General features: G+C 42.0%; 1 protein-coding gene across 4 annotated transcripts in view; it reads left to right on the forward strand.

Annotated features, from left to right (window-relative positions):
- RELN (reelin) overlaps nucleotides 1-24,533 on the forward strand; it is a 1,116,896-nt gene that overhangs the window by 741,207 nt on the left and 351,156 nt on the right. For all 4 annotated transcript variants that reach the window (XM_069765109.1, XM_069765110.1, XM_069765107.1 and 1 more), the window contains exon 12: nucleotides 10,441-10,592. In XM_069765109.1, coding sequence (XP_069621210.1) covers nucleotides 10,441-10,592 — 152 coding nt within the window. The remainder of the gene's footprint in view (nucleotides 1-10,440; nucleotides 10,593-24,533) is intronic.

The following is a 24,533-nucleotide window of genomic DNA, read 5'->3' on the forward strand; positions in this document are numbered from 1 at the left end:
AATCTTTGGTACCAGAGATTTGGTGGCTAGATCCTTTTGGTGGCCATCTCTGTCGCGGGATGTGCGTTCTTTTGTGCAGTCCTGTGGGATTTGTGCTCGGGCTAAGCCCTGCTGTTCTCGTGCCAGTGGGTTGCTTTTGCCCTTGCCGATCCCGAAGAGGCCTTGGACACATATCTCTATGGATTTTATTTCGGATCTCCCCGTCTCTCAAAAAATGTCGGTCATTTGGGTAGTTTGTGATCGCTTCTCTAAGATGATCCATTTGGTACCCTTGTCTAAATTACCTTCCTCCTCTGATTTGGTGCCATTGTTCTTCCAGCATGTGGTTCGTTTACATGGCATTCCAGAGAACATCGTTTCTGACAGGGGTTCCCAGTTTGTTTCGAGGTTTTGGCGAGCCTTTTGTGCTAGGATGGGCATTGATTTGTCTTTTTCCTCGGCTTTCCATCCTCAGACAAATGGCCAGACTGAACGAACCAATCAGACCTTGGAAACATATCTGAGATGTTTTGTTTCTGCTGATCAGGATGATTGGGTGTCCTTTTTGCCGTTGGCTGAGTTCGCTCTTAATAATCGGGCCAGCTCGGCTACCTTGGTTTCACCGTTTTTCTGCAATTCTGGGTTCCATCCTCGTTTCTCTTCAGGGCAGGTTGAGTCTTCGGACTGTCCTGGTGTGGATACTGTGGTGGACAGGTTGCAGCGGGTTTGGACTCATGTAGTGGACAATTTGACCTTGTCCCAGGAGAAGGCTCAACGTTTCGCTAATCACAGACGCTGTGTGGGTCCCCGACTTCGTGTTGGGGATTTGGTTTGGTTGTCATCTCGTTATATTCCTATGAAAGTTTCCTCTCCTAAGTTTAAGCCTCGTTTCATTGGTCCGTATAGGATTTCTGAGGTTCTTAATCCTGTGTCTTTTCGTTTGACCCTTCCAGATTCTTTTTCCATCCATAACGTATTCCATAGGTCATTGTTGCGGAGATACGTGACGCCTGTGGTTCCATCTGTTGATTCTCCTGCCCCGGTTTTGGTGGAGGGGGAGTTGGAGTATATAGTGGAGAAGATTTTGGATTCTCGTGTTTTGAGACGGAAACTCCAGTATCTGGTTAAGTGGAAGGGTTATGGTCAGGAAAATAATTCCTGGGTCTTTGCCTCTGATGTCCATGCTGCCGATCTTGTTCGTGCCTTTCATATGGCTCATCCTGGTTGGCCTGGGGGCTCTGGTGAGGGTTCGGTGACCCCTCCTCAAGGGGGGGTACTGTTGTGAATTCTGTGATCAAGCTCCCTCCTGTGGTCACGAGTGGTACTGCGGCTTCTGAGTTTCCTTCCTCAGGTGATGAGGTTAAGTCATTAGGTGCTGCTCTATTTAACTCCACCTAGTGCTTTGATCCTGGCCTCCAGTCAATGTTCTAGTATTGGTCTTGCTTCCTCCTGGATCGTTCCTGTGGCCTGTCTGCTCAGCATTAGCTAAGTTCTGCTTGTGTTACTTTTGTTGCTATATTTTCTGTCCAGCTTGTTTTTTTTGGTTTTGTTTGCTTGCTGGAAGCTCTGAGACGCAGAGGGAGCACCTCCGTACCGTTAGTCGGTGCGGAGGGTCTTTTTGCCCCTCTGCGTGGTTGTTTGTAGGTTTTTGTGTTGACCGCAAAGCTATCTTTCCTATCCTCGGTCTATTCAGTAAAGGTACCTTCACACATAACGATATTGTTAATGATATCGTTGCATTTTGTGACGTAGCAACGATATCGTTAATGAAATCGTTATGTGTGACAGCGACCAACGATCAGGCCCCTGCTGTGCCATTGTTGGTCGCTGAACAAAGTCCAGAACTTTATTTCGTCGCTGAATCTCCCGTGGACATCGCTGGATCGGCGTGTGTGACACCGATCCAGCGATGTCTTCACTGGTAACCAGGGTAAATATCGGGTAACTAAGCGCAGGGCCGCGCTTAGTAACTCGATGTTTACCCTGGTTACCATCCTAAAAGTAAAAAAAACAAACACTACATACTTACCTACCGCTGTCTGTCCCCGGCGCTCAGCTTCTCTGCACTCCTCCTGCACTGGCTGTGAGCGTCGGTCAGCCGGAAAGCAGAGCGGTGACGTCACCGCTCTGCTTTCCGGCCGCTGTGCTCACACAGACAGTACAGGAGGAGTGCAGAGAAGCTGAGCGCCGGGGACAGACAGCGGTATGTAAGTATGTACTGTTTGTTTTTTTTACTTTTAGGATGGTAACCAGGGTAAACATCGGGTTACTAAGCGCGGCCCTGCGCTTAGTTACCCGATGTTTACCCTGGTTACCGGCATCGTTGGTCGCTGGAGAGCTGTCTGTGTGACAGCTCTCCAGCGACCAAACAGCGACGCTGCAGCGATCCGGATCGTTGTCGGTATCGCTGCAGCGTCGCTTAATGTGAAGGGGCCTTTAGTCAGGCCTCACTTTGCTAAATCTATTTCATCTCTGTGTTTGTATTTTCATCTTATCTCACAGTCATTATATGCGGGGGGCTGCCTTTTCCTTTGGGGAATTTCTCTGAGGCAAGGTAGGCTTATTTTTCTATCTTCAGGACTAGCTAGTTTCTCAGGCTGTGCCGAGTTGCATAGGGAGCGTTAGGCGCAATCCACGGCTACCTCTAGTGTGGTTTGATAGGTTTAGGGATTGCGGTCAGCAGAGTTTCCACGTCTCAGAGCTCGTCCTATGTTTTGTGGTTTTTTGTCAGGTCACTTGTGTGCTCTGAACTTCAAGGTCCATTGTGGTTCTGAATTACCTATTCATAACACCACACTCTCTGAACCATCAACTGGCGTCATAGCTCTAGATGCCCTGCCACTTTCCCCTGAAGAACACGCAACACCCACACTAGACCCCAAGTTGCCTAAATTACCTAAAACTTCAGATGAGCCGCCGTATCCTGTGAACGCCCTGGAATTCCTCAACCAGGCAGCCGACGGTAATGCCCCTCTGTTATGCCCAGACCCCCATATCCCCGCCAGCTAACCCAAAAAGACATCTACCCTCCTAGTATCAGGGGAAGCTAAATAAGGGTTAGAAAGTAAAGGAAAGTTGTTCTAACCTAGCTGCCTGGGCGCTGTGAACCCAGCAGCCGAAGATCCGGATACCTGGTGAAGTTGTCCAAAACCCGTCCTGGTCTGGTCCACTCTAGAATCTGTAGCTCTTGTGTTTTCTTGCTCCAAGGACCGCCAGCTATCGTCAGGTGCCACCACAACGAATTGTGCTGCAGTCCTCGGAGCTGATGTGGACGATGCGATGGGATCAGGGCCAGCGTTTTGCTGTCGGTGGGGAGGCACTTGACCCATTGCCTTACAAATATCCCCAGGACTGGAGGCCGAAGCGATCGACTGCCACCATTAAGAGGCTGATGTTGCCTGCCCCCTGTAAGCTAACGGTGTAGCGCTGTTATGCACAATGCCACTTTGTGCTACATTGGCCAGCGTGCTGTCACCCAGGCTGGCCGGCTGCCGCCCACGTTGTCCCTGGTGCTAAAGGGGCCGCCAGATACTGCCCCCGCCTCCTCGCCTCCCGAAGTCTCCCGCGCTGAGCGGGACCAGCCTACGTGCTCGCGCCCACAGCTCCTGCCACCCCTCGCTGCATCCGCACAGACTGAGGGGAGGTTGGCTCCTTCCCCAATGTAGGCGCCGCCACTCAGGTGGATTCCTCCCGACATTGCGGCGCCCAAAGGACCGGGGCCTGCGCTGCTTACTGGAGGGGCTTCTATTTCGGTGTCAGACCCGGGGGGCAATGTCGGGGTTCAAGCGCGCCGGAAGCCTGGACCTCGGTGGCCGGTGCCCACCTGGTTGAGCCTGGGAAGCTCCATCTGTTGTCCCCTGTAGCAGGCTGTTAACAGATGCTTGCAGCCAATCTTTACCCTGGGAGCCGGCTGCATCTCAGGCATTGAAGCAAGGCTTTGATCTCCATTGAAGCAGTACCCTGCAGATTCCTTACACGTCAGGTGGGTACTTAAAATGGTTGCCTGCGTAAGATACGTGCTCCCTCTTATACTACCCCTCCTCTCCTAACCTTAACCCTACCTCCTTCTAGTTTGAAAAACTGACTATTATCCCTCCCCTCACATGCCATTAACTCCTGCTAACCCGTCCCTCCCAGCCAACTACCTTTGTCAGCTCACCAAGTCCCACGTAAGCAGGTCATGTTGGCCTCCCCTTAGGTGCCATGGGCCCCGTACAGTTTCTCTGGATTGGGGGCATATATAAAGCATATTAGAATGCTATATATTCCGGGCTGAAAGGTGATGGCCTTATCTCACATGGGACAGACCTAGTGGCAGGTTCTCTTTAAGGCAAGAACTGCAAGGGTAGTATTTTCTAAAGTACTATATTTTCCACGTATCACATGAGAGACGTAGTGGGAAATTAGGGAGGTAAATAAGTGGCTCAATAATTGGTGCAGAAAAGAGGGTTTTGGGTTCTCGGAGAACTGGGATAATTTCTCAGTAACTACAAGCTTTGCATTAGGGATGACCTGCAATGTGGAGGGTGCAGCTTTGTTGGAGGAATGAATGGTTAAAGATTTGGATGAGTGTTTATACTAGAGATTGTGGAAAGCGTAATTACTGTACAGAATGGGAAGATAGTCTAAATAGTGACCTGGGCATAAGTAATGAACTGGGGTTTGAATGAAGGAAAGAACCGTTAATAGGAATGGGAGGAATAGATATACAGAAAAAGTGCACACATGCAAATACCAAAAGCCCCACTAACAAGAGTGAAGAATAAGACTTGGTAGAATTGGAAGAGAAATATATACTGTACACTTCTCAAAAATAAAGAGAACACTTAAACAACAGAATATAACTCCAAGTAAATCAAACTTCTGTGAAATCAAACTGTCTACCTTGGAAGCAACACTGTTTGACAATCAATTTCACATGCTGTTGGGCAAATGGAATAGACAACAGATGGAAATTATTGGCAATTATCAAGACATACTCAATAAAGGAGTGGTTCTGCAGGTGGGGACCACAGACCACATCTCAGTACCAATGCTTTCTGGCTGATGTTTTGGTCACTTTTGAATGTTTGTTGTGCTTTCACACTCGTGGTAGCTTGAGACGGACTCTACAACTCACACAAGTGGCTCAGGTAGTGCAGCTCATCCAGGACGGCACATCAATGCAAGCTAATAACTAGAGCGGGGGCACCACATAGGAAACGGGGATCCAACCTGGTCTATGCTATACTAAGCCATGAAAAAACAACACAAGAAATAGACCATAAAAGGGGATCACCCAAGGCAATGGATTAAATATAAAAATTACAATTTTTATTAGAATAACACTCATGGACATAGGAAACAACCACATGGAGCACACAATTAAAAGCATTTAAAATTGGTCACACATAGGACCTAGAAACATGAACAAATGGCCCATAATAGAACCCTCCTCCTAGATGCGACCCCTGACGAAGCCACTGGTGTGGCGACACGCGTAGGGTCTCTGCTCCTCCTGTTGATACCCCCCTTGGCTATGTACAGAGCTTGAACAGCTCCTGGGTTTGCATACTGGTTTTTTGTTATTGGTGATCTGAATCCTCACTCCTCAGCAGATCTTTTATTTCCCTTACTATGGGAGCTTTTGCAATTTAATGGCACGGGTTATATACCACGTTAGACTAGACCAGTGGAATCGCTACACTACTAACTCTGCATTATATACAACTCTATACCTTAATGAAGTAGACCTACATGCCATATGTGTGGTTTGGGGTCAATCTGATTCACTGTGTATGCTTTATTAAGCTTTTGTCTATGTCTTACGTTATTGCAAAAAGGTTTTTTGGTTTTTTTTTGCATATCTGCTTATTTGTGTTATATAGGTAATCCTGCTGGTGTGAGGTATTCACAGACTGGTGCATTATATATCATGGTCACAACTATACTCCTTAGGTTGTGTGTGTTGCTTTACCCTATATTCCAATAGTGCTGTTCATGCAGACATCTTACACTGTACTATATATTATTATTAGCCATTACAGTGCGTTTGGGGAGGGATCGCATCTAGGAGGAGGGTTCTATTATGGGCCATTTGTTCATGTTTCTAGGTCCTATGTGTGACCAATTTTAAATGCTTTTAATTGTGTGCTCCATGTGGTTGTTTCCTATGTCCATGAGTGTTATTCTAATAAAATTTGTAATTTTCATATTTAATCCATTGCCTTGGGTGATCCCCTTTTATGGTCTATTTCTTGTGTTGTTTTTTCACATCAATGCAAGCTGTGGCAGGAAGGTTTGCTGTGTCTGTCAACATGGTGTCTAGAGGCTGGAGGCGCTACCAGGAGACAGGCCAGTACACCAGGAGACATGGACGGGGCTGTAGGAGGGCAACAACCCAGAAGCAGGACCGCGACCTCAGCCTTTGTGCAAGGAAGAACAGGAGGAGCACTGCTAGAACCCTGCAAAATGACCTCCAGCAGGCCACAAATGTGCATGTGTCTGCACAAACGGTTAGAAACCGACTCCATGAGGATGGCCTGAGTGCCCGACGTCCAGAGATGGGGGTTGTGCTCATAGCCCAACACTGTGCAGGACGCTTGGCATTTGCCACAGAACACCAGGATTGGCAAATTTGCCACTGGCACCCTGTTCTCTTCACAGATGAAAGCAGGTTTACACTGAGCACATCTGACAGACGTGACAGAGTCTGGAGACACCGAGGAGAGCGGTCTGCTGCCAGCAACATCCTTCAGCATGACCGGTTTGGCAGTGGATCAGTAATGGTGTGAGATGGCATTTCTTTGGAGGACCGCGCAGTCCTCCGTGTGCTTGCCAGAGGTAGCCTGACTGCCATTAGGTACCGCAATGAGATCCTCAGACCCCTTGTGAGACCATATACTGATGCGGTTGGCCCTGGGTTCCTCCTAATGCAGGACAATGCCAGACCTCATGTGGCTGGAGTGTGTCAGCAGTTCCTGCAAGATGAAGGCTTTGAAGCTATGGACAGGCCCGCCCATTCCCCAGACCTGAATCCGATTGAACACATCTGAGACATCATGTCTTGCACCATCCACCAACATCACGTTGCACCACAGACTGTTCAGGAGTTGGTGGATGCTTTAGTCCAGGTCTTGGAGGAGATGCCTTAGGAGACCATCCGCCGCCTCATCAGGAGCATGCCAAGCGTTGTAGGGAGATCATACAGGCACGTGGAGGCCACACACACTGCTGAGCATCATTTCCTTGTTTTGAGGCATTTCCACTGAAGTTGGATCAGCCTGTAACTTCATTTTCCCCTTTGATTTTGAGCCTCATTCCAACTCCAGACCGCCGTGGGATATTAGTTGTGATTTATGTTGATCATTTTTAGGTTTTATTACATTCCACTATGTAATGAATTAAGATTTACAACTGGAATATTTCATTCAGTGATATCTAGGAACTGGGATTTTAGTGTTCCCTTTATTTTTTTGAGCAGTGTAGTTACATATACTGTATTGAAAACAGATAATGGTCCATCAAGTTCTACCTTTCTTTATCAACTTTACATTATTATAGTTAATTTGTAATATAGATAATTTGTAACCTCCCTCAGTACATTTGCTGTGAGAAAATCAATCCTCCATCCCTTTTTAAATGCTGACATTGTATCTGCCATTACTACCTCTTATGGTAGGACATTCTATGGTGTGACTACTCTAACTTTAAATAACCCTTTATTATTTTGATGTGTACATTGCCTTTCCTCCACATGTAATGAAAGTCCTTGTATAGAATAAATCATGTCACAGTTCTTTGAATTTACTATACATGAATTTATACATGCAATTGAGATCACTTCTGAGGCAACTTTTTCCAAGCTGAATAAGCCAAGTTATCCTAACCTCTCATTATAACACAAACCTCTAATCCTATTTTATAACCTAGTTGCTCACCTTTGAACCCACTCTAGCTTTCCATTATCCTCATATGATATGTGATAACCTTTCCAATAAGATTATAGTGCAGATATCTGAGACATGACTGGATGACCTCTATGTTTGAGTTATTAATTTGCAGAGTTATTGTTTGTTTAGGAACAGATACAAAAGTACAAATACAAGAGGGGAATGGTATGCTTTTGTGTTAAATCTGTTTAAAAGTCCATCCTGTAAGATGATATATATGCTGTAAATGAGCACATAGAGTCCATACGGGTGTAAATAAGAGGAGCAAGAAAAATAAACATCAATAAATAATACCAATAGGGGTTAGCTATACCTCTGTAAATATAATGAAAGCAGCAGAAAATCAACTCATAATGCAAATAATGGAGGCAGCAATTTAAGTTATGTAACTATTATGGGAAACTTAATTTACCCTGATAACTGGTAAGCAGAAAGCTTAAAGGGAACCTGTCACCCCCTCAGGCGTTTGTAACTAACAGAGCCACCTTGTGCAGCACAAATACTGCATTCTGACAAGGTGGCTCTTTTAGTTATGATACCTGCACATGCTGAAATAAACGTTTATAAAATGTGCCCCCTCATAACCTGAAATGTTCCCGGAGGCGGGTCTTTCCCTCCTAATCAGACGCAGCACAGCCGTCACTCCGGACCTTTGCGCGCCGGGCGCCGCCTCCTCTTGCTTCATTATCGTCCCCGGCGCCTGCGCATTTAATTTTTGTTACAGGCGTGCGCAGTGGCGCTGCCCTTTGTACTTACAGCGCAGGCGCCGGGGACGATAATGCAGCAAGAGGAGGCGGCACCCGGCACGCACAGGCCCGGAGTGACTGTGTGCTGCGTCTGATTAGGAAGGAAAGTCCCGCCTCCCTGGCGATTTCATGGTATGAGGGGGCACATTTTATAAGTGTTTATTTCAGCGTGTGCAGGCATCATAACTAAAAGAGCCACCTTGTCAGAATGCAGCATTTGTGCTGCACAAGGAGCTCTTTTAGTTACAAACGCCTGAGGGGGGTGACACGTTCCCTTTAAAGTTCCTACATAAAAAAACAGGTTTTGATTATCATAAATTACATTGACCTTTCACATCTAATGTCAGATAATCGGCAAATTAGAATCCATAAGAATGCAGGTTCCTGATTCGCTTCATGTAAACATGTTGTTAATCATCTGATAGGAAAACAAAATGTTATTGAGTAATGGGATTGTTATACTGCATAGAATTTGTCAGAAACACTTCACTTTGCATACACGAGAGGTGATCTGACAACAAGATGATGCTGCATAAGGACAGAATGATCATATGAAATTATTCTACCCTGTGAAGCCTTTGCAGGTGCAGGGGAACTGGCCAGTAAACTAATGAGATTAACTTGTATATTTTTCGATGGGTGTTTATTATCCAGCTCGAAATCTGCATGTGTTAATGATCTTTAAGAGATTAACTTAATGCCATAAATTGAAACAATATCCTCAAAAACGAAAGTACAAAATCTAAATGGGACACAAAATAGAGAAATCACCAGGTTGCGGTTGCATGCACCCATGAGTTCTGCATAAATTGAGTGCTTTGATAGACAGAACATTATTTCTAATATTTAAAGAGGTTGTGCAATACCAAATAGATGGGGGTGCAGTACCCCACCGAACCTGGTGCCAATGGCAGACGTATATGATCAGTTGTGGAGCTGCACAGCTTAATCAAATGTAAAGGTGACCAGGTACTACACATCCGCTGTACCTACCTGTGACACTATGCAATTGACGAAGCTGTGCTATACCACTCCGCAACTAAGCGCATTCAGAACTAGGAATAGCTGATCGTCATGGATGCTGTGTATCACACTCCCATCAATCTGGTGTTGATGACTTATGCTATGAATAGTTCATCAATATGAAAGTTCTGGACAACTCACTAAAGAATTCCATAATGAAAAGGTTTGTTCCATTTGACTTATACATGGCAAAATGGCAAATGTGGTGCCATTATTGAAAAATTTATCAAATAGTAATGTTAAATTTTGTTTTTGAAAAATACAATATTGTAGGTTATGGGTTCTCGATTTCTACAATAATAATCTTTATTTTTTTATAGCGCTAACATATTCCGTAGCACTTTACAGGTTGCACACATTATCATCACTGTCCCCGATGGGGCTCACAATCTCAATTCCCTATCAGTATGTCTTTGGAATGTGGGAGGAAACCGGAGAACTCGGAGGAAACCCACGCAAACACCGAGAGAACATACAATGAAACATTGATAAATCAATCTGATTACCATGTACTGTATGGAGTCAGAAAGGATTTTTTTCCATAATATAGGGCAATTAATATTTGCCTGATGGTGGTTTTGCCTCCCTCAGAATCAACACATTAGGATTATAGATTCAACTCAATAGATCTATATTTTTTACCCTTAACAACTATGTATCTATTAGTAATCATTATTATGTGAATATAGATATAGCTGTGTAAATAACTGCTATAAATATGTATGCTGAAGATTTACACCCTACTGTTTTTCTGCTATTAGGTGGGAAATTTCTGGGGCTGCCATTGGTACTGAATGTGGAACAATAGAATCAGGCTCTTCTCTTATATTTATGAAAGATGGAGAAAGAAAATTATGTACCCCTTATATGGATACTACTGGATTTGGAAACCTACGATTTTATTTCAGTATGGGTAAGTTAATAAAATGCACTTTTGATTTGTCACCATGTTCTTATTTATTACCTATTTTGTATATGTGTCTTAGATTTGAGATTCCACAGTGGTTGATACCTTATACTGGCTAGCTGAAAACATGGTAACATATAGCAAGCTTTCGGGACTACTCATCAGGCTCAGTATAACAGAAAATCTGAAGAGTCACATATTTATACACAACAGGACACAGGAAAATGCACTGTCCTGTTGCATCTAAATGTGCAATATTGAAGAAAAAAAAGATGCGGCACTCACCAGTTTGAATTAATGTGGAAAAAGTCCTTTATTCCATTCCTTGGAATTATAACTAAAACATGATGTGCAGGTTAGAGAGGCATGCAAGGAGAGGCAGAGTGAATGATGGCCGTTTTGCGCAACAATACCTCAACGGATCCAGGTGTGTAATTACTGAATTTTTATATGTTGACTGGTACCGGTGTTTTTTTCTGTGAACATTGCGTATAAAGTATGTGACTCTTCAAATTTTGTGTAATACTATGCCTGATGAAGAGACTTGAGTAGTCTCGAAAGCTTGCTATTTATCATCTTTCCAGTTAGGCTACTTTCACACATCAGGTTTTCGCTGTCAGGCTTAATCTGGCTAAATTTAAAAAAAACGGATCCGGCGAATGTTGCCGCCGGATCCGTTTTTTTCCCATAGACTTGTATTAGTGCCGGATTGCGCCGGATTACATTGCATTTAGTTCGTTTTTCGACAGATCCAGAAAATCTGCCGTTTCTGGAAAAACGTCCATAGCAAAGTTTTTTGTCTCTGGCTGTTTGCTAGAATGGAAGCCTTTGGGAGCCGGAAGGTGCCGGATCCAGAAAATGATGGATTCCAGAGCCGGATTCCGTTTTTTTAAACTGTGCATGCTCCAAATTTTTTTTTATCCAATAATCTAGATATGCTAGCCAAATCCGTCGAAAAAACGGATCTGTCGCATCAGTTTTTCACAATCTGTGCCGGATCCAGTTTTTCCAACATTCGCCGAATTGCGCCTAATGCAAAAAACCTGATGTGTGAAAGTAGCCTTAGCCATTAAAAAGTATCAGCCACTGAGGACTTTCAAATCGTAATATTTTTCTATCTACTGGCTAACACATACAAAGATTTATTTTTCCTGTATTAGATTAACCCCTTCAATCCCCAGCTTGATTTCACCTTCATGACCAGGCCACATTTTACAATTCTGACCAGTATCACTTTTTGTGGTAATAACTCTGGAACGCTTCAATGGACCCCATTCATTCTAAGATTGTCTTTTTTGTGACATATTGTACTTCACGATACTGGTAAAATTTATTCGCTATGACTTGCATTTATTTGTGAAAACATCGGAAATTTGACAAAAATTTTGAAAATGTTGCAATTTTCAAACTTTAAATTTTTATGCCCTTAAATCAGAGTTATATCACACAATATAGTTTATTAATAACATTCCCCACATGACTACTTTACATCAGCACAATTTTTGAAGCATAATTTTTTTGTTAGGAAGTTAGAAGGGTTAAAAGTTGAGGAGCGATTTTTCATTGTTACAACAAGATTTATAAAACCATTTTTAAAAACCACATCACATTTTAAGTTATTTTGAGGGGTCTACAGTGGGTACGGAAAGTATTCAGGCACCTTTAAATTTTTCATTATTTGTTTCATTGCAGCCATTTTGTAAATTCAAAAAGGTTCATTTTTTCACATTAATGTACACTCTGCACCCCAACTTGACTGAAAAAAGCAGAAATGTATAATTTTCTGCAAATTTAATAAAAAAAGAAAAACTGAAATATCACATGGTCATAAGTATTCATTTCATATCCTTTGCTAAGGCACTCATATTTAAGTCACATACTGTCCATTTCCTTGTGATCCTCCTTGAGATGGTTCTACTCATTCATTGGAGTCCAGCTGTGTTTAATTAAACTGATAGGACTTGATTTGGAAAGGCACACACCTGTCTGTATAAGACCTCACAGCTTACAGTGCATGTCAGACCAAATGAAAATCATGAGGTCAAAGGAACTGCTCAAGGAGCTCAGAGACAGAATTGTGGCACGGCACAGATCTGGCCAACGTTACAACAGAATGTCTGCAGTACTCAAGGTTCCTGTGAGCAGAGTGGCCTCCATAATCCTTAAATGGAAGAAGTTTGGGACCACCAGAAGTCTTCCTAGACCTGGCCATCCAGCCAAACTGAGCAATTGTGGGAGAAGAGCCTTGGTGAGAGGGATAGAGTAGAACCCCAAGATTACTGTGGCTGAGCTCCAGAGATGCAGTAGGGAGATGTGAGAAAGTTCCACAAAGTCAACTATCACTGCAGTCCTCCACCAATCAGGCCTTTATGGCAGAGTGACCCTACGAAAGCCTCTCCTCAGTGCAAGACATATGAAAACCCACATAGAGTTTGATAAAAAAAACACATGAAGGACTCCCAGACTATGAGAAATAAGATTCTCTGGTCTGAAGAGACGAAGATAGACCTTTTTGGAGATAATTCTAAGCGGTATGTGTGGAGAAAACCAGGCACTGCTCATCACCTGCCCAATACAATCCAAACATTGAAACATGGGGGTGGCAACTTCATGCAGTGGGGGCGTTTTTCAGCTGCAGGGAAAGGACGACTTGTTGCCCTTGAAGGAAACATGAATGCGGCCAAGTACAGAGATATCTTGGATGAAAACCTCTTCCAGAGTTCTCTAGACCTCAGACTTGGCAGAAGGTTCACCTTCCAACAAGACAATGATCCTAAGCACACAGCTAAAATAACAAAGGAGTGGCTTCGGAACAACAATGTGACCATTCTTTACTGGCCAGCCGGAGCCTTGACTTATACCCAATTGAGCATCTCTGGAGAGGCCTGAAAATGGCTGTCCACCAGCGTTCACCATCCAACCTGAAGGAACTGGAGAGGATCTGCAAGGAAGAATGGCAGAGGATCCCCAATTGACCTTTTAAATGCAACATTTGCTGGAATTATTAGCGGATGCCATATCGCGTTTGACATATCGCATTTGGAAAGCCTCTAATGTGCCTAAACAGTGGTAACCCTCCACAAGTGACAACGTTTTTGAAACTAGACCTCTCATGGAACGTATCTAGATATGTGGTAAGCACCTTGAACCCCCAAGTGCTTCACAGAAAATTATAAAGTAGAGTCGGCAAAATAGAAAAATTTTTACCACAAATAAATTCTTTTAGTCCCAATTTTTTTTTTTTTCATATGAGGAATGGAAGAAAAAATGGACCCCGAAATTTGTTGTGCAATTTATCCTGTGTACGCTGATACCCCATATATGGGGGAAAACTACTGTTTGGGTGAACAACAGGAAGTAGTGACGTTTTGGAATGCAGGAATGGTCTGCGGGTGTCAGGTTGCATTTGGAGAGCCACTAATGGGCCTATACAGTGGAAACACCCCATTATGGAAACTACATCCCTCAAGAAATGTATCTAGATGTGTGGTGAGCACCTTGAACCCACAGGTCCTTAACAGAATTTTACAACGTTGATCTATGCAAATGAAAAAAATGTTTTAGCAGCAGGAGAAAATGGATCCAAAATTTCATTGTTCAATTTCTCCTGAGTACACCGATATCTCATATGTGGTTGGAAACTATGTTTGAGGCACAGTGCAAAGCTCAGAAGGGATGAAGCGCCAAGATTTTGCTGGACTGGTTTCACTGGTAAAGACCCTCAGGTGCCAGAACAGCAGAACCCCATAAGTGACCCCATTTTACAAACTACAGCTCTCAATTAATTCATCTAGGAGTGCAGTGATGATATTGACACCATAGCTGGGTCACAGAATTTTATACCATTGGGCAGTGAAGAAAAAATACTTACATTTTTTCCCCAAAAAATGTTGTTTTAGCCCAAGAGTTTACATTTTCACACATGGAAATGGCTAGAAATGGCACCAAAATTTGCCCCACAATTTTTGCTAAATTTAGAAATAAACCATATGTGGCTGTACAGTATTGCTTAGCCATAGGGCGAGACTCGGCAGGGATGGAGCGCTACTTGCCTCCTAGAGCATAGATTTTCCTAGAATAGTTTGCGGAATTCATATACAGAGTCCCTAAGTCCTAGAAGGGGAGAATCCCCCTTCAAATGACCCAATTTTGGAAATTTTACCCCTTTGGGAATTTATATACAGGTGTAGTGACGATTTTGACTCAATGGATGTTTTCCAAAAACAAGCCGCAGTGGATGTTGTTGAGTGAAAATTTCAAACTGCCGCTGTAGTGATCATTACGATGTAGTGACCAGTACATTGTAGTGCCCAGCTCATGCTCGTGGAGACATGCACCTATAAATTAGGTGGTCTCTCATCGCTTCAGAATTGCCAAACATGTGGACACTAAATGTAGTTTTAAGTACACTGTGGGGCTTAGAAAGGGGTAGGCATTTGGATTTGGGATCAAGTAGCACCTTACTTGATCGCCTGTCATTCATGTGTTCACAGTGGCTTTGTCCCTGCTTTCGTAGCAATTACCTTGTCTGGTTATTTTAATTATTATTGTTAAATAAAGGTTGTTTCCTTAGTTATTGGCATTGTATACTGATTTGTTCTCTTGTTGTTCTAGTGCTCCTCAGTTTATATGCCTCAGGTATAGTGTGGGTTTATGTTATGATTTGGATTTGGGAGCACAGAATTGGCTGAATTTATTTTGGTGGTCAAGGAGCCACAGCGCTTTTCCAGAGCCTTTGTGCTACCAGTAACGTGGAAGCCCCCCTATATTTCCGTTAACATAAGATGGACCTGAGTGACGACTTGCTTTTTTTGTGGATTGAGTTAAAGCTTTTATTGGGAACATTTTTAGTGATGAGCAAATATACTCATTACTCGAGATTTCTCGAGCACGCCCGGGTGTCCTCTGAGTATTTTTTAGTGCTCGGAGATTTAGTTTTTCTTGTCGCAGCTAAATGATTTACATCTGTTAGCCAGCATAAGTACATGTGGGGATTCCCTAGCAACCAGGCAACCCCCACATATACTTATGCTGGCTAACAGATGTAAATCATTCAGCTGTGGCAAGAAAAGCGAAATCTCAGAGCACTAAAAAATACTTGGAGGACACCCGAGCGTGCTCGAGAAATCTTGAGTAATGAGTATATTCGCACATCACTAAACATTTTACATAATGTTTGGGATCACATTTATCTTGCGCTATATGCTGAGCACTTATGTCTGGATTTTCATCTAAATTTCCGAGTGATCTGATTCAGAGTAAACCCCCGAGGGAGCCACTCACTATAATGAGGCAGCAGAGTTACTCTTGACTCTGTCTGTCCTCTTTTCAGCCGTGTCCTTATTTTCAGAAGTGCAAAACAATTGTGTCAGACCATGCTTTTACACACACCTAAAAAGACAGACACCGTCGGTTCACAGGTTAGACAGCGTCCACAGTGCCTACATCTCCCTCATTTTATGGACTCTTCTGTTGGGGGTCCAGTCTGAATCACATATTTCAGAGGTTTACACAGAAAACCCTGATGTAATCGCTGAGCTTAGAGAGCAGGATAAATGTGAACTGAGCCTTTCTGCGATCTTTCGAATACAGAAGGAAAAAATCAACAGCAGATGAAAAATTGGTTTTCTTTATTTTTTACACCTTTCCTCGTGCTGTATAAGTGATTACACTGCGTGCAGAATTAGTAGGCAAGTTGTTTTTTGGATCACATGATACTTTTTATACATGTTGTCCTACTCCAAGCTGTTCAGGCTTGAGAGCCAACCACCAATTAAGTAAATCAGGTGATGTGCATCTCTGTAATGAGGAGGGGTGTTGTCTAATGACATCAAAACCTTATATATAAGTTGTGCTTAATTATTAGGCAACTTTCTTTACTTTGGCAAAATGAGTCAGAAGAGAGATTTGATGGGCTCTGAAAAGTCCAAAATTGTGAGATATCTTGCAGAGGGATGCAGCAGTGTTGAAGTTGCCAAACTTTTGAAGCGTGCTCACCGAACAATCAAGCGATTCATAGCAAATAGCCAACAGGGTCACAAGAAGTGTATTGGGCAAAAATGACGCAAAATAACTGCCCATGAATTGAGGAAAATCAAGTGTGAAGCTGCCAAGATGTCATTTGCCACCAGTTTTTGTTGCAGAGTGCGTCTTCTACAGTCACCGCTGTACTTAGGAGAGCTTCAATCAGCAAGATATCTTGAGTAAACAGTATTTACTTCATACTGGATAAACATGAGATACAATTCAGTGTCACACAGTCCGTGCACTGAACACAACACATTCATGAAGAAAAGCAAAACAGAAAGTAAGAAAACAACCAACAACTGAGAGCTTCCCTCCCCACATTACAGCAAGTATATAACTTTACACACTATCGCCATCTGCTGTCTGGTTAGTATACAGTCCTCCTTTCACTTATAATAAGTCCTAATCTGTTGCATATGCCAACACCCTTTCTCAACAGTAAGGACTTATTCAATCAAACCCAACTTTTTTATTAGTCTCTGATGTTTATCAGCATTCAACTCCTTCGTGAAAATGCCAAAAAAGAAAAAGTAGGCGCGCACTTACCCTGTTGCGGTGAATATCACTTTATTAGGACATATAAACAAACGGATAGCAGGGAGGGATAGGGTCAGCCACGGACAACGATCGTTTCGTGCTCTACGGCACTTCAACGGGTCCTTTGAGGACCCGTTGAAGTGCCGTAGAGCACGAAACGATCGTTGTCCGTGGCTGACCCTATCCCTCCCTGCTATCCGTTTGTTTATATGTCCTAATAAAGTGATATTCACCGCAACAGGGTAAGTGCGCGCCTACTTTTTCTTTTTTTCTTTTTTGCCATTTGGATTCTGCACACATTTTTCCTGGCAGCAGCAGTTGATTCAGGTGTAAAGGATTCATACAGCCAGTATCACTTTCTGTGGTGCTAGACCGATATTATAATACGGTCACTGAGTTGGACCTTTGAGCAGTGCGGATGTATGTTTTCTCTACTATTGTCCTTCGTGAAAATGTCTGCTGTCATTTCTTCAGTAGGACAGTACTCTAACTTCAAGACTCCTTGTTCCTGATGATCTCTCAAGAAATGATATTTCACATCAATATGCTTGGTTCTTGGATTGACTCTTTCCATCTGAGCAAGAGCAAGACATCCTTGATTGTCCTCTTTCAGTTTTGTTGGTGCCAACTGTGGTTGTCCTAATTCTGTCAACAATTGTCTTAACCACAGTACTTCTTGACTCGCATGTGCTGCGGCAACATATTCTGCTTCTGTTGAAGATAGTGTCACAATTGACTGTTTCTTACTTGTCCAACTTATTGGTCCACCTGAGAGGAAAAAAATATGTCCACTGGTAGATCTTCTGTCAGTTGGATCTCCAGCCCAATCTGCATCAACATATCCTGTTAAAATGCAATCATCGCTTGTGAGTAATTTCAGCTTAACATTGCTAGTTCCTTTCAAATAATGCATTACTCTCTTCACGGCATTCCAATCAGCTTTATTTGGTTTTGATACCTTTCTACTCAGGATTCCTACTGCTGCTGCGATGTCTGGTCTTGTAACGGTCGCTAGATACAGTAGTTTTCCTATTGCTGTTCTGTATTCTTCATTATTTGGTAGCATATTTTGTTCACTGTTCATCTCTTTGAGATAATTAGTTTCCATTGGAGACTTTACTGTTTTTGCATCTTTTAATCCAAATTTTTCTGTTATGTCTTGAATCATGTGATTTTGATTCAGTAGGAAACCTCCATCTTCTTCTCTTTTTACTTGTATTCCTAGATATTGTTTTACATTTCCCAAGTCTTTGATTTCGAAATGTTGCTTCAGGATTTTTAGAATGTTTTCGTTATCCCTTTCTTGTTCAAAACAAATCAAAATGTCGTCTACATATATGAGTATGTAAATCCATCTATTAATCAGCCTTTTTGTGTATAAGCATGGATCAGCTTTGCTTCTTTGAAATTTTTCATTTGTAAGTACTTCCGTGATTTTGTCATTCCACGCTTTAGCTGCTTGCTTTAAACCATATATGCTTTTCTGTAGTTTACAAACTTTGTTTGGATTTCTTTCATCTTTGAATCCTGGAGGTTGTTCCATATAAATGTCTTCTGTTAAATCTCCATTAAGAAAAGCTGTCTTTACATCCAGATGTCTCAGTTGCATCTGTTTCATTGCTGCAACTGTAAGTAAAGTTCTTATTGTAGTGTGTTTGACAACTGGAGCAAATGTCTCATCATAGTCTTCTCCATATTTTTGAGAATACCCTTTAGCTACGAGTCTTGCTCGGTATCTTTCAGCTGTGCCATCTGTTTGGTATTTAACTTTAAATATCCATTTACATCCTGTGGTTTTTCTTCCTTCTGGTAAATCTGTCAGTGTCCATGTATTTGAATCTTGCATGGATTTAATTTCCGTTTCTGTTGCTTCTATCCATTTATTAGCTTCTTCTACAGGCAGTTTAGATATTTCTTCCCAAGAAGTAGGCTCATAGATTTTTCTTGTGCTTGTCTTGTATGAGAGACGTTTTGGTGGTTTTCCTTTGTTCTCTCTCATTGAACGTCTTGGTTCTGTGTCTGTTTGTAGTTGTGATTCTTCACTTTCAGTATTTTGTTCTTCATTAACTTCTGCTTCTTTCTCACCAGATATTTCTTCAGTTGTGTCATTATTGGTTTTCTCATTTTTTGTTTCAACTGAAATCATAATGTCTTCATTCAAATCTTCAATGAATGTCACACTGTTACTCACCGTAACTCTGTCTGTTTTGGGATCTAGGATTCTGTATCCTTTGCAATTTTCACTATATCCAACAAATATTCCTTCCATGGATCTGTTTTGAAGTTTGGAACGTTTTTCTGTTGGAATGAATATGAAAACTTTACATCCAAAAACTTTTAAATGATTGACACTTGGTTTCATACCTTGCCACAGTTCATATGGAGTTTTCGTCAGTTTTCTGGAAAAAAGTCGGTTCTGTAGATAAGTAGCTGTCATTGCTGCCTCACCCCAATATTTCTTTGGTAGTTTGGAATCTGTCAGCATACATCTTATCATCTCTGTTAGAGTTGTTTTTTCTTTCTGCTACTCCATTTTGTTCAGGTGTGTATGGAACCGTTTTCTGGTGTTCTATTCCATTTTGTCTTAAGTAGTTTTCTATTCTGTGACCTGTAAATTCACCTCCATTATCACTTCTGATGACAATTGGCTTCCTTTGAAATTTGTTACTTGATCTTGTTACATAGTCTACAAGTTTATCAAAAACTTCACTTTTGTTTTTAATTAAGTATGTGACTGTGTATCTTGAGTAATCATCTATAAAAGTCAACATGTATCTATTGCCTCCTGATGTCACTTTCATGGGTCCACATACGTCCGTATGCACCAAATCAAGTGGTCTTTCGCTTTTCATCTCACTTTCTTTTGGAATAGATATCCTTGTGGCTTTGGATTTTATACAACAATCACATCTTATGGTAATTGAGCAATCTGATATCTTTAAATCTTTTGTCAATTCTTTTCTCTGTAGTTCCCTTATACTGTCAGGGTGTCTATGTCCTAGACGTCTATGCCACATGTGAATACAGTTTTTGTGATCATGTGTACATACCTTCATCTGTTCCTTTGGTGTGTCAAAATGATATAATTGTTCATCTGCCTTGACTTTGGTTATCACCTTGTTTCCTGCAATAATTGCACACTCATTGTCTTTGAATTTCACTGTAAGTCCTTTTGCTGTTAAACGTTTCACAGATAATAATCCGCCTTCCAATTTTGGAACATACAACACATCTTGTACAAGTATCTTTGAATCTTGTCCGAACTTGTTTGAACAATTTAGCATACCTTGTCCGATACCTTCTGCGGTTATTTTGCTTCCATCTGCGAGATAAATGGTTTCTTTCTTATCTAAATCAAGATCAGTAAAGAAATTCTTGTCACTTGTCATATGACTCGTTGCTCCTGAATCAATAAACCAACCAAGTGATGATTTCTTGTCTGTTATTTTAAATGTGCCATTCCAATTATTCTCACATGAATCGGAAATTGTGTTTTTTACTTTCTCTGTATGCTTTTTATGTTGTAATTTTTGTTGTTCTGCTTTCCATATGGTACAGTCTTTCTTTAAATGACCTTTTTTCTTACATCTGAAGCATTCTCTTGTCTCTTTATTATAGGGTTTTTGGAATTCTGTAGCTTTAAGAGCGTTTTCACTGTCCTTTTCAGTAGAAGAATCATTTCTTTGTTCTTTTCTTCTCTGATATTCATCTATTAGTCTTGTTTTCACAAAATCTAATGTAATGTCAGCTTCTGGTCTCGTCTCAAGGGCATTTATCAAGGCTGTATACGAATCTGGTAAACTGCACAACAATATAGCTGCTACATGACTTTCTTTAATATCTTCACCAATAGATTTTAGCTGTGATATCACTTCCATCATTGAGAATATGTGCTTTTGCATATCGTCATTTGCACTCAATCTCATACTGTACAGCTTTCTTAATAAAAACAACTTGTGATTCAAGCTAGGTCTTTCATACAGTTTTCTTAATGCTTCCCACATTCCCTTAGCTGTTTCTTCATTTCTTATATATATTAATTGAGCATCATCCACTAATAAGCTAATGGTGGCTCTCGCTTGTATATTCTTCTTATCCCATGTCTGATTATCTTGATCTGGTCTTGCTGTAACAATTACTTCCCATAGATCATCCTTAGATAACAACATCTCTACTTTGAATTTCCATAACTGATAATTTTCACTATTCAGTTTAGCTACTGTAAATTTCAGTTCTGTGTTACTCATCATCTTTATATAGTCTTACTTGTTTAGAGAGTTGTACTGAAGATATTCTCCTGTATGTCCTGTGAATTCTCTGCAATTATATCCAGCTCCTGGGATGCTGAATTCCTCTGTCACTCTGTATCTGGATTTAGTTCCTTCTGTTTACAGAGCTTATCTGTGTGCTCCATTATCTGGGCTATAAACCAGGATCCTTCTGCCTGAGCTTGTAGTGCAGACCTGTAGTGTCTGGGGTGTCTGGGCCCATAACCTGTTGCAGAGTGCGTCTTCTACAGTCACCGCTGTACTTAGGAGAGCTTCAATCAGCAAGATATCTTGAGTAAACAGTATTTACTTCATACTGGATAAACATGAGATACAATTCAGTGTCACACAGTCTGTGCACTGAACACAGCACATTCATGAAGAAAAGCAAAACAGAAAGTAAGAAAACAACCAACAACTGAGAGCTTCCCTCCCCACATTACAGCAAGTATATAACTTTACACACTATCGCCATCTGCTGTCTGGTTAGTATAAAGTCCTCCTTTCACTTATAATAAGTCAAAATCTGTTGCATATGCCAACAGTTTTGCCATATTTCAGAGCTGCAACGTTACTGGAGTATCAAAAAGCACAAGGTGTGCGATACTCAGGGACATGGCCAAGGTAAGGAAGGCTGAAAAACTACCACCTTTGAACAAGAAACAGAAGATAAAACGTCAAGACTGGGCCAAGAAATATCATCAGACTGACTTTTCAAAGGTTTTATGGCCTGATGAAATGAGAGTGACTCTTGATGGGCCAGAGGCTGGATCAGGCCCTCTGCTGGTTGTCCTCATATGAACTCGAGCCTGGGAGCTTTCTAGGAAAGTTCCCACACTCCAGGAACAACCAGCAGAGGGCGCCTCACCGCAAATGAAGGTAAATATAGGTCATTGACCTACTTTACCTTCATTCCCCGGGGTTTTGCAGCCAGGAGCACCGCTGCATTAACAGAGCTCCTGGCTGCAAAATATTTTAACCCCTTCAGATGGATTTACATCGTGGGACCTTACAGATCTTCGGAAGGTATGTATATTGTTGGTTGATTATTTTTTATTTGTTACAGAGCGAGGGTCTTCAGAAGGATTGAGCGTAGAATAAATTATTACAACAACCTTTGTTTTTATTTCATTAAAATACTTTTAAATAATGTGTTTGTGTTTTTTTTAACCCTTTATTAGTATTGGATTAATAATGGATAGGTGTCATAATTGACGCCTCTCCATTATTAATTTGGCTTAATGTCACCTTACAATAGCAAGGTGGCATTAACCCTTCATTACCCCATATCCCACCACTACACGGAAATGGGAAGAGAGTGGCCAAGTGCCAGAATAGGCGCATCTTCCAGATGTGCCTTTTCTGGGGTGGCTGGGGGCAGATGTTTTTAGCCAGGGGGGGCCAATAACCGTGGACCCTCTCCAGGCTATTAATATCTGCCCTCAGTCACTGGCTTTACTACTCTGGCGGAGAAAATTGCGCGGGAGCCCACGCCAATTTTTTCTGCCATTTAACCTTCTATTTTAATAGCTAGAACGGCCAAATTTTGCATATACACACTACTAACATTAGTAGTGTGGAATATGCAAAAAAAATGGTGATATAAGATGGTTTACTGTATGTAAACCATGTCCCATATCATGTCGGGTTTTAGGAAGGAGATGGCAAAAGCCGGCAATTGAATTACCGGCTTTAAAGCTATCTAGCGCTGTATGAAATAATAATATATATACATATATGTGTCTCACTGACATATATATATATATATATATATATATATATATATATACACGTATTCTATGTGTACACATTTATTCTACCTATTCTACTGTAAGCTGTCAGTATGATTTTACTATACACCGCACTGAATTGCCGGCTTTTCTCTCTAACACCGCTGCGTATTTCTCGCAAGTCACACTGCTGGTCCGTGTGTAATGCTTTAATAATCTCCATGGGAGGCTAGAAGCTGCAGTTGTCGGATTGGCTCTGCTACATACAGGTGATGACCAGATCGCCTGTATGTAGCAGAAATGCTCACTTGCTATGAGCGCCGACCATAGTGTTGCCCATTGTGTTGAAGTGTCAATGCCACCCTCTTCTCCCAATCTTGACACTCTGATAGCAACACTGCAGAAGAAATGCTAGCACAGGCTTCTAGTATCCGTTGTTTCAGATGCTGCACATCTCGTATCTTCACAGCATAGACAATTGCCTTACGATACGAGATGTGCAGCATCTGAAACAATGGATACTGGAAGCCTGTGCTAGCATTTCTTCTGCAGTGTTGTTATCAGTGTATCAAGAGTGGGAGAAGACAGTTGCATTGACAATCCAACACAATGGGCAGTACTTTCAACACATTTTATAAGTGGTCATAAACTTGTAAATAACTCATGAAAGAATATAGTTATGTTAAAACCAAGCACACCATTGTTTTTCTTGTTAAATTCTCAATAAATTCGATGTGTCACATAACCCTCTTACCATTTAAAAAAATAAAGTTGGATCCAAAATGGACGACTTCAAAATGGCCACCATGGTCACCACCTGTTAGGGCTAGCGGAACGCACCAAATAATAAGACTGATAGTGTACGGTGCGTTCGTAGCCCGGGGTCCACCGTGCAGAGATGGAACCTGCTGCTGAGTAATGACGGACTATATGGCGGTACTCATAAGTATACTCGCGTGGGTTAAACTTCACCCAACGTGAAGGAAGCGATCCTGTTGCGTCACAGGATCGCGGTACCGCACATAGAAGGCGAGCAAGCAGTCAGCGAACTTAACCCCAACTAGGATTGAAGTCCGATTAGACCACTTGCTGACACAACACCGCAACAGGGTGTGTTAGGCAACTCTTATAATTAGAGCACCGAAGTGCGAACTGTGCCGTGCTGGCAGGCACCACTAAGCACCCAGACGTGGGTCAGGAAGCGCACTACTGGCTCATGGCGCCGCACTGGCGGTCACAGCAATAGACGCTGATAGATGTGTGACACATTGAGTGATTTGTCGGGCGCTAGATAGCAGCCATACTCCATACGCGAACAGTCATACAATAGGGTAGGGGTATTTAATGAACGACTTGCACTCACAACAAACACACGTATTCAATTG

This window comes from Ranitomeya imitator, chromosome 4, assembly GCF_032444005.1.
Source record: "Ranitomeya imitator isolate aRanImi1 chromosome 4, aRanImi1.pri, whole genome shotgun sequence".
NCBI classification, from domain to species: domain Eukaryota; kingdom Metazoa; phylum Chordata; class Amphibia; order Anura; family Dendrobatidae; genus Ranitomeya; species Ranitomeya imitator.